The sequence below is a fragment of the Palaemon carinicauda genome, chromosome 38 (assembly GCF_036898095.1).
Source record: "Palaemon carinicauda isolate YSFRI2023 chromosome 38, ASM3689809v2, whole genome shotgun sequence".
In the NCBI taxonomy this organism is placed as follows: Eukaryota; Metazoa; Arthropoda; class Malacostraca; order Decapoda; family Palaemonidae; genus Palaemon; species Palaemon carinicauda.
Genome location: NC_090762.1, coordinates 24,842,014 through 24,853,566, shown reverse-complemented (window position 1 = coordinate 24,853,566; position 11,553 = coordinate 24,842,014). Strand labels below are relative to the sequence as shown.

The 11,553-nt window shown below is 37.1% G+C and overlaps 1 protein-coding gene across 1 annotated transcript in view; it reads left to right on the top strand.

Moving 5' to 3' along the window:
* Positions 1 to 1,817: 1,817 nt before the first annotated feature.
* The window catches only part of LOC137630266 (UPAR/Ly6 domain-containing protein crok-like), a 19,975-nt gene continuing 10,239 nt past the window's right edge, over positions 1,818 to 11,553 (top strand). Inside the window, exon 1 of the mRNA XM_068361717.1 lies at positions 1,818 to 1,922. Coding sequence (XP_068217818.1) covers positions 1,818 to 1,922 — 105 coding nt within the window. The remainder of the gene's footprint in view (positions 1,923 to 11,553) is intronic.

Genomic DNA, 11,553 nt, shown 5'->3' with positions numbered 1-11,553 from the left:
ATAATTTGGTTGATATACCTGAAACTGATGAAGCCCTTGATGTGCCCATGCATGAATTAGGTGTGTTTGAAGTCGAAGCTATTCTTGAAAAAAAAAAAAACTCAAAAGATGAAAAGCCCCTGGATACGAATCTTCGATTGTATCCCTTTCTTTTGTAGGTAAAAGTATCTCTTTGATGGCTCGTTCGTAGTATGAGGTAACAATGATAAGAATAAAATGGATTTTTACAACTTAGGACGAATATTGTTTATGGGATCAGCTTTGCCCCTCCTTGATGTATCTATCATGCTGTTCATTTTCTAATGTTGCTCCATTTAACACCATATCAAAAAGGCAACATGACAATTATCAACATGGAAATTAGCAGGAACAGTGAAAATATATTCTACTCCAATTCCTGAAAATTTTCATTTGGATATGTGAATTATTATAGGAACAATGTATATAGTAGAGTTTTTTTTTTAGATATTTCTAGCATTTGGGTTGACACCCCTCTCGAGGATGTTACCATGTTTTGGTCAATTTTTTTGAAGGTTTCACCCCCTGAGTGTCAACAGCTTTAAGAGTGTCCCCAGTATTATATAACTTTTGAAAATCATATCATAACCACTTTTTTTTTAATGTAACTCTCAGGGTGTCACTCACTTTTAGGGGTGTCACCTTGGGCAGACACCCCTTTTACTGCACCCCTTATGTCTTATTTTGAATTTTTATGATTACATATATGCATATTTATACATAAAAGTATATTTGTGTGCTCGAATACAAAGTTTGATTTACATATTCATACAGTAAGGCAAAATTGGACAGTTTCAAAACCATGGTCAGGCAAAATTGGACAGGCAAACTTCTCACTTTTTTCTTGGCGAGGCAAAATTGGACAATCTTGGATTACGGACACAAAAATTTATGTAAGTCAATAATTTTTTTTCTAGCATATTTATATTGATAGGGACCACAAATTGTCATAGTTTGTTCAACTGAGCGTTGGCACTTAACGGAGATACAGACGTGTCCAAAATTGCCTCGCCTCTGAGATATTTTTTTATTACTGTCATACGAGAATTTCTAATTCTTTGATGATTATGAAACAAGCCATTTTTATAGATGAGACCTCCCTCTCTTCAAAACATGTTTGGGTATTTGGTCATAAATTTATTAATATAGATTTTGTACAAAGGTTACTAAAAAGGTGTCCAAAATTGCCTCACCCTACTATATGCCCAATACATTTACAAGGCATATGAGAAGAATGTGCACATACACCTCTGCGTAAATTACATATATGATTATCTATATACATGCACGAAGAAGTATCATGTTATTCCCCTTCGAAATACATATACGCATACATGGGTGTCTGTATGGATAGCTGGGACTGGGAGGTAGAATAGCGTAAAGTACGTAGACTGCATAACCGGGAAACGTTGACAGACTTAATCCCATCTCTGTTAAAGCCATTAGGTTCACTGACTGACCTAATTCTAGGCGCTGGTCGTACTTGTAGGTGTTTGTTGGAGAGAGAGGAGAGAGAGAGAGAGAGAGAGATGAGGAGATGAGAGAGAGAGAGAGAGAGAGAGAGAGAGAGAGGAGAGAGACGATGATCCCAAGGCCGCATCGGAAGCTCGATTCTCTTCCACCCCTGATTCACACGTCTTGCGTAGAACTTTCATTTTCTACTCTCTCTCTCTCTCTCTCTCTCTCTCTCTCTCTCTCTCTCTCTCTCTCTCTCTCTCTCTCTCTCTCTCTGCCACAACACCTTACTAGGCCTAAGTCTATTAGTTTTTCCTCATTTAAAAATACTAATTCAATGCAAAATGGCGTTTGTGTCTAATCATTTATCGACCTATCTACTGGAAGTAGCGGAACTATATTTTGGACTGTCTTGGTCGACACCATTCGCTTATGGAAGTAACGTGTCAGTGAGTGTAGACTTGTTCATTTCCACCATATATATATATATATATATATATATATATATATATATATATATATATATATATATATATATATATATATATATATATATATATATATTCATGTTGTTTTCTTTATTTACAGCTGACGTTGAAAAATTCACATCTGAGAAGAGTAAACTGAAGAGCTGCAAACCAGGATCGAATTACGGGCTTTACAAATGCCTGTCTAGTGCTCTATTGGTGTGTGTGTGTGTGTGTGTGTGTGTGTGTGTGTGTGTGTGTGTGTGTGTGTGTGTGTAGTCACGTTAATGTACTTGCAAGTGAAGACATACAAATATCATTACACAATTAGTGATGGGAAAGCGAATAACAAAAACACCAAAACTCATCCCATAACATCAATGGTTTCGCTAAAGATGAAGTTTCGAATGCAGGAAAGGATCAGCCTCGCTTCCATTGCAATTAATAGCCGGGTATTTCATCGTGATCCTCACTCCCACGTTCACAACCATTTCGAAAGATTTCCAATTAAAAATTGAACATTTTCAAAAGCCTAAAGAAACAAAGGGAAATGAAAGCGTATTGGATGTCCAGCAAACAACTATTAGTTAGACCTTCCTTGAGCCACCCATGACGAAATTATGGACATTGTGGGGTTTCTCTCTGGCAAGTGCTCAGTTTCTTTTTCACTTCTATATGGGAAGATGAATTCAGAAGGTTTTATTACTACTGTCTTTCTATTCTATGCATAATTGGGACTTTCACTACAGTAAACGTTTATGAGATTTTATAGAAAAAAAAAAATAAATGAAACGCAGGAAATCTCGTTTGAAAACTGACAATATTCAAAATTAGATAACTTTTTTCAATATCTTGATTTTTTATTTTTAACACTTTCTATCTACTTTTCAGCCTATATGACGTCGTTCGCGTAACTATAATCTTAACACGCCCCTATTTCCGAATAAGTTTTATCGAAACCCTTACTATATGGAATGCCTTAATTGAAATAAATATCTGTTTTATGTCACCTCTACTTTAAATAAAGGTCTTTTCGCTATTGCCTATTTCCTATGCACAACTGAACCTTATTAAAAATTCTTGTCATCTCTTCTTCTTAGGTTCAGTTAAATTCTCGCCTTTCCTTCGTATATACAGTTAAACTCAGAACGTTTTCCTACTGTTTACTCTTCTTACTCTCTTGTCAGCCACTGCCTCCAAAAGAAATTCCTGGCGGTTCCTATTACCACAAATTCGATCCCCAGATCATATCCATCTGGAAATACCCCCTTATCTCTCTCTCTCTCTCTCTCTCTCTCTCTCTCTCTCTCTCTCTCTCTCTCTCTCTCTCTCTCTCTCTTCTAGCGGATGCAGCGAACAGTAATACGGTAAACGAGTTCAAGAATAAGTTAGGCAAGATCATAAAAACTCTAAACGTTTAAACCAAATCGCTCTACCCAAGAGCAAATGGAGTCTCCTCGGACATGCAAAATCCTTGTATCTCTCTCTCTCTCTCTCTCTCTCTCTCTCTCTCTCTCTCTCTCTCTCTCTCTCTCTCTCTCTCTGGTAAACAAAATTAATGTTAAGCATGAGTAACAATCTCTACTATAATCAATGCAATCAAATTTCTTTATTTTAGTGTGACCTGAAATACCAGCAATTAATTCAAGTCCTATTCTTTAGAATGATCTGCATGGACAACCTCTGGCCTCAAAAAGTAATCCAGCTTATATTCTTCAAACTCTTCTTTGAGAAAAGAATATGTAATCTAAAACTTCAATCTATGTCAGCAAAAAAAAAATAAAAAAAAAGGAAAAAGTCTACAAGATCAATCTCCATTCATCAAAGTGATCTAAGAGATTAATCTTAGGCTTTTAAATGAACAAAACATCGCTCTCTCTCTCTCTCTCTCTCTCTCTCTCTCTCTCTCTCTCTCTCTCTCTCTCTCTCTCTCTCTCTCTCTCTCATCAGTAACCCATGGGTGTAAATAAATTCTCTTAGTCTAAATATAAAAGATTTGTTATGACTTGGTCATTTGTTTCTATAATGCAACATCTGAAATACTATATTCTAATACGACCCTTATTTGCACGTAGCTCTTACGTACTATAACCCCTACAAGAAGTAGTGCATCATTGCAATTACTATTCCCTATTCCCCTACCATATTTTAATTTTCCTTGCTTTCATGATCATTACTTGACATTCGCACAAGTTATACACATCACAGCCTAAGGGTATGATACGCCCATGCTTTGGAATCCGCCATCTTTGATACTTGAGAGACAGTGCCAACCATAATCCAGGATGACGTCATTACCGCAGCATGACGTCATCAGTCTTCGATCGGGCGAAGCAACTGGGACGAAAATCTTGAACGTCTTTTTCTTATATACTAACGAGTGTCTTGGGCTCACATAATCTTTTAAGAAATTGCCCGAGAGAGACTCAAATATGCCGTCGGTTCAAGCGACATAAAAGTACAACTTGATTATTTTAATAAAATACATTGGCGCTGTGCCAGTTTTGATGATTGGGAGGATCGGTTTAGGTTCTCAGAATTCCTATAAGATTTCTTATGTACTTGTACATTTCACGTAGATTTTGCAGGTGGTGCAATCGATTGCAACCTGCAATGCTGGATTAATGATCTGTGCACATGACATGCTGCAGAGGTGCGTGTCTTTCAAGTGCAATTAAACCAGCCCGTGAACCCCTGTTAACACAAAAGCATCATTTAATAAATTATATTAATCTAGTATTAATCTACATCTAACACCGTAAGAGGTAGGCTAAAAGAAGGTTGTGCCAGAACGAGATTTCCTTCAGAGTCGCAGGCCATTAGCGGGGCAGTTATCAAGGGGCGAGTTTTATAGCGTGGGCAGTGACGTCACGCCATGCGATTGCGTCACAGGAGTGAGAGCGGCGGTGTTTGCTCACCTTTAAGCTGAAAAGAGCTGTTTTGAAGGCCGCCGAGTCCCGCTGAACATTTTCCCCCAATTATCATCACTCCTGCATCGGTTTCCCCTCTTTCGCTTGTGGTAAGATAAATGGGGCATGGGGGCAAAGGGAATCAATATTAAAATGGCCCTTCTACCCCCACGGACTCTTGCTCCTAACAGCTGATCGTAAGATCCAGGGAAGAGGAGCCGATGGTGTAATTCAAAGAACTGAAATGGACCGAGGGAAGAAGGAAGAAATAATAAAAATAAGGCGAAATATAGAAGTGTTCGATATGAAATTGAACAGGATGACAAATCCAAAGACAGGCGAGGAATAAAAGAAATAACTGAACGTGGTGAAAGTTTGGGCATCGCCATGATCAGCAAAGCTTCACTAATCTGGGCCATCCATAGACGGTTGGTTTGTTGTGAGCGATCAGACAATATTCTTCCACCATCGCCAATACGCATGACCAGCGTGGTGATGAAAACTGGTCAAAACCCATACATGAATAAGGATATGCCAGAGTCCTTTGTCATGCAGTGAACTAGAAACAGTTGTATTTGTTGTCGTTGTTGTTGTTTTGTGTGTGTCTGTGTATGTATGTATGTATGTATGTATATATATATATATATATATATATATATATGTGAGAGAGAGAGAGAGAGAGAGAGAGAGAGAGAGAGAGAGAGAGAGAGAGAGAGAGAGAGAGAGACGGGGGGGGGTTATATTTGTATAAATATCTGCAAATCTGAAAGAAGTAGGGAAAATGCTTAGCATATAAAAAAGGAATACACGAAACCCGTAATATAAATCAAATAAAAAATAAAAATAACCATGTCAAAACATAATACAGAAGCGTGTAAAAAGGATCATCAACGATTTCTACCTTTACAATAGCCATCGACTCTCCTTACTAACTAAACGGAAAGCACGCAGGGAACATTTCCCGCATCTTAAATAAAATAATTTTGAACCTGTCGCCGGATTCGAGCCCATCCCAAACCTTAAATGTGCTCGTAATCCTCTTTACCCAGAGGAACCTCAAATGCAAGGATAGTAGGTTCTATTTCGGCTGTTCTAAATAAATATATATATTTTCTATGATAAAGCCAGCGTTTCAGAAAATTGAATCTATAACATACAGTACACAATCATTTATTAACCAATTAAAATCTCTCTCTCTCTCTCTCTCTCTCTCTCTCTCTCTCTCTCTCTCTCTCTCTCTCTCTCTCTCTCTCGACGTGGATATAATTGATCCAGGTTCTAAGTGGGGTTCAATGGTTCCTGGTTTACATTAAATCATTAGGGGATTACATGATAGGAGCCAAATATTGCATAGGATTTTTTAATGAAAATTATGACACACACACACACACACACACACATATATATATATATATATATATATATATATATATATATATATATATATATATATATATACATATACAGTATATATACAGTATATATATAGTATGTGTGCGTGTGTGTATATGTAGGCTATTTATGCGTATAGCTTTGTTCATAATCTCTCTCTCTCTCTCTCTCTCTCTCTCTCTCTCTCTCTCTCTCTCTCTCTCTCTCTCTCTCTCTCTCTCTCTATATATATATATATATATATATATATATATATATATATATATATATATATATATATATATATATATATATATATATATATATATATATAATACTTCGAACAAAAATTTTAAAAAGTATTGATGAAAACGTTAAAAATACCGGCAGAAAATTAAATGATCAACAAATGATGCAATGTCACGAAACGCGTTTGAAGACGGGATGGTTTCGTCATGCGAGAACACATAAATCATGAGAATGTCGAGCGGGGGAGCGGATAGGCAGAATCTAAACCGGTTACGGCTAGTTGTCTTCGATGCAGTAGGCAAATTACCAAATAAAATCATGAAATTACGTTTATCCGTATGTTTGTTATCCTAAACCTTCCCCTTATTAAAGGTGGAGTCAAAAGGTCAAATTCCAGCAAGTATGTATGGTAGTAAGCGTGACAAATCGTACTATAGGCTGTAAGGTGAGCGTAACTATAAATAATATATATACTTTATAGTCTTTCAAAAGAATTAGTACCCGTGTTGACATAAGACTAGCCTTACATAAAAACTACAAACTGAATAATTATCTGCTACAATAAAACAACAAATTCTTATTCATGACATGACATAAATACTCTGTACCATTCTCTACAAATGGATGTTGTTTCTCTGCATATCCCTAAATAACCAAGGGGGATTTTCTCTCAAGCTTTTCCACTTAAAGAACGGAACTACACAACACGGTTAGCTATTGTCTGATGTGGTCCCGTGACCCTGCTATTGATTTTATTAACCAGTGTGTGTTTATGAAATCACTTTCGCCCTCGAGGTTAACAAACCTCTGGCAACAACATTCTAATAATAAATTAAGTCTTAAAAAATCCAACTTCAAAAGTGTGTATAACTCAGGATTTAGTGGTAGGTGCCGGTGATCAATGGATAACACCAGTTCATCTTTGATTACTCTTTGTTTGATGAAGTTATCGTTGGTGTGTAATTTTAGACGTGGAATCATACTGATATTGAAATTCTTTTCAATACAAAGTTTACTATTTTTACCTCTGATATTATCAAAATAAATGGAACATTGGGATAATTTGCACCTTATCCAAAATCAAGCAATGAGAGATAGCGAAATCCAGGCGCCACAAGAGATTTCAAGCCATCTATAATTAGATGACAAGCCATATCAAAGGTCTTATGGCCTTGAAAAAAATTATGAAATTCTATAAGCGCCGGGGCTTATTAACAAAAACTTTGAACTCATGAACTTTTAACAGGAAGGAAAGTTAAGTGTTATTCTGTGGTTGTGGTGGCCTTGTGGTAGCATCCTAGCCTAGTATTACCAGACTGGAGTTCGAGTCCCGCTCAAACTCGTTGGATCCTTTGGTCACTACAACCTCACCATCCTTGTGAGCTAAGATTGTGGGGTTTAGGGGAGCCTATAGGTCTATCTGCTGAGTCATCAGTAGACCATTGCCTGGCACTCCTTGGTCCTAGCTTGGATGGAGAGGGGGGTTGGGAGCTGATCATATGTATATATGGTCAGTCTCTAGGGCATTGTCCTGCTTGATAGAACAATGTCACAGTCCCTTGCCTCTGCTATTCATGAGCGGCCTTTAAACCTTCAAACATGGAAATGGCTCAATTTGACAGTTTTCCCATGAACCTCACCAACTGCTGACATTCCAGGCATCGCTACGACCAATTGCCGCTCACACCAGTCCACTATAATCTGGTGAACATTTTATTAAACCATACTTACTATGGGGTGAGGGGGAGTAAAACGGACACTGATACGCTATCTTACTAGAAAATGAATGAAAGTTCTTTAAAAATAAAAATAAAATCTATTAATTCATACGATAAATCTTTACACATTATGGAAAAAATTATACATGCGTGGGCATCCCAACAGAACTCAACATCATGACGTATAATACATCATGACGTATAATACAGTCAAGTTCAACCTAAGTTTTGCATTACTTTACTGCTACAAAATTCGTCGCGTCTCCAAACCTCTAGAGTCCTAGACATATGATGTCCTTGCAAGACGATGATGTAAGGCGCGGATAATCTTCTATGAGGATTGTTCACTTTTACGGCCTCTCTCTCTCTCTCTCTCTCTCTCTCTCTCTCTCTCTCTCTCTCTCTCTCTCTCACCACATAATCCGATAGCTCATGTCACGCTATTTGAGATACTTTCTCAAATATTAGTTTCCTTGATCAAAACGTGCACATATAACCAGTCTCCAGAAAATGGAAAATTCGTGAGAAATTAAAAACTGAGAAAATCATAAGAGGTTTTACATAATGAAAACCAGTCTACAATAAAAAAAAAAAAAACTGTTGACTGGTGTTATCTTCTGGGCACTGTCTCATTGGTAAAAAAAAAAAAATATCGATGCATTACAGTTTGAAATACTTCACATTACACATATCGAAATAAGCAAACTAAACTTGTGCCATACATTAATTTATATAATATCAATGTGGTATAATATGAGCAAAGAACAAACATGTGACATAGCTATTGTTCACGAGTATTATTATTACCACTAGCTAAGCTACAGCACTGGTTGGAAAAGCAGGATGCTATTCAACAGGGAAAAATAGCCCAGTGAGGAAAGGAAATAAATAAACTATAAGAGAAGTAATGAGTAATTAAAACAATATATTTCAAGAATAGACATTAAATCAGCTCTTGCACATATAAACTATTAAAAAAGACTTATGTCAGCTTTTCAACATAAAATCATTCGCTGCAAGTTTGAACTTTTGAAATTCTACCGATTCAACTACCCGATTAGGAAGATCATTTCACAACTTGGTCACAGCTGGAATAAAGCTCCTAGAATACTGTGTAACCTCGTGATGGAGGCCTGACTATTCGAATCAATTGCACACCTAGTATTCTAAACAGGATGGCACTGTCCGGGAAGATCTGAATGAAAAGGATGGTCAGAATTTTGAAAATTTTCATCCAACATGCATAACGATCTAACTGAACAATGGTGCGAGAGATTAAAATCTAGATCAGGAATAAGACATTTAATAGATCGTAAGTTCCTTTCCAACAAATTAATATGAGATTCAGCAGCTGAAGCAACAAATTAAGATGAGAATCAGCAGCTGAAGACCAGACAGAAGAACACTACTCAAAACTAGGTAGAATGAAAAAATAAAAACACTTCATAATAGATTGACCACCGAAAATTTTACAAGACTTTCTCAGTAAGCCATTTTCCTTCTTTTTTTTTCTTTTTACAATTGAAGAAGACACAGACCTAATGTGTTTCTTAAATGTAAAATTGCTATTGATAATCACATCTCAAATCTAAAAACAAAACAAAAATATCATAGAGTTTAAGAAACTATGAATTCTGGGATCAGGATGTTGAGGTGCAACTGCCCTTGACCTACTTACAATCATACTTTGAGTTTTTGTAGGATTCAACTTCATGCCCAATAATTTGCACCATGCACTTATTTAAGTTAGATCTCTATCAAGGGATTCAGCAACCCCAGATCTACATTCAGGAGATGGAATTGATGCAAAGAGAGTAGCATCATCTGCATATGCAACAAGCTTGTTTTCTAGGCCAAACCACATGTCATGAGTATATAGTATGAAAAGTAACGGGCCAAAAACACTACCCTGAGGCACACTAGATATCACATTCTTATACTCACTTTGGTGCCCATCAACAAAAACTCTTTACAATCTACTACTTAAAAATTCAATAATGGTGCAAAAAAAAGACCCACCTACTCTCAAATGTTCGAGTTTGAAAATAAGGGCTTCATAATTAACACGGTCAAAGGCAGCACTGACATCAAGGCCAATCATACAAACATCTTGACAACAATCAAGGGATTTCTGTAAACCATTGGAGATTGTAAGATCACATGCTCCAAGGCCTTTATGAAAGTCAAATTGCAAATTGCCCAAAGACGTTAAAAATCTTTAGATAATAGGGGAGTTATGGAAATTGGGAGGTAATCAGTTAGACTTGAGCTACCACAAACACACTTTCATAGTAGAGTTCTTCTTCTTCTTTGTCTACATCTTTTCCCACTTTTATGTGGGGTCGATGTTTCTCCATCTACCTCTGTCCCACACTTCATCATCGGTTAATATCACAATCTCCGCTGGCCATGTTGGTTTTGGCTAATTTTCCATAGCCGGATGCCTTTCTGCCGCCAACCCTCCCCATTTACCCGGGCTTGGGACCGGCACCAAGTTGAGGCTGGCTTGCACCCCTCAGTGGCTTGGGACTACACCTCCATAAGCATCAAGGTCTATCAAAAGAAATTCAATTTCACGAGACCAAAAAACCAAAGTAGTTAGTTTAGCCTCAGGAAAACACGAATAAGGAAGATCAAGTTTCTCATTACTCTGTTTACTGTCAAACACAGCCAAAGGAGTTGTCTTTTCCTTTGGATAGTGAGTGACAGAGCCATCTGGTTCAAGTAAATGAGAAACTGCTACATCTACGCCAAAGTCCAAAGAGTGCAGATTTACGGGTAGCCCACCACTTTAATGAATGTTCCTAGGTTGTACCAGAAAAGGGGATCCTTGAACGATGAAGAACCAAGTTAATGTTTTCAGGGGGTGGAAGGGAGATGGTAATTGACGAATAAAGAGCAAACCGTTAAAAAACTAGTCAGCATTTTGAATTTGAAAGGATTTCGACTGTAAATTACATTGCGACCTCCCAGTGTCCTCTAACTGCAATACACATTAATAAACCAGAAAATAAGATCAATAAGCAAAACCCTTAAGAATTTTCTTTTTTTTCCTTACAATGTGCTTTTTTCCAAACCTGATTTTATTATAGAAAGAAAAGGATTGCGGCCACGCAAATGGTAATATGCAGAAATATCTAAAATAATGAAAGAACTCGGGATTCATTAGATATCTTTATAACATGAATTAGCATCGAACTTTCAGAACCCTTACCAAAAGAAACCTATTAACATTAGACTCGTCTAAGGGAGTTAGGTTAGCTTTGCCAACGAGGCTGGTGGGATCAGGGAAAAGCCCAGATGATCCTACTTCGAACAGTCAAAGCAGATTTGATAACTTTCCAAAGCATACATGAACGATGTATA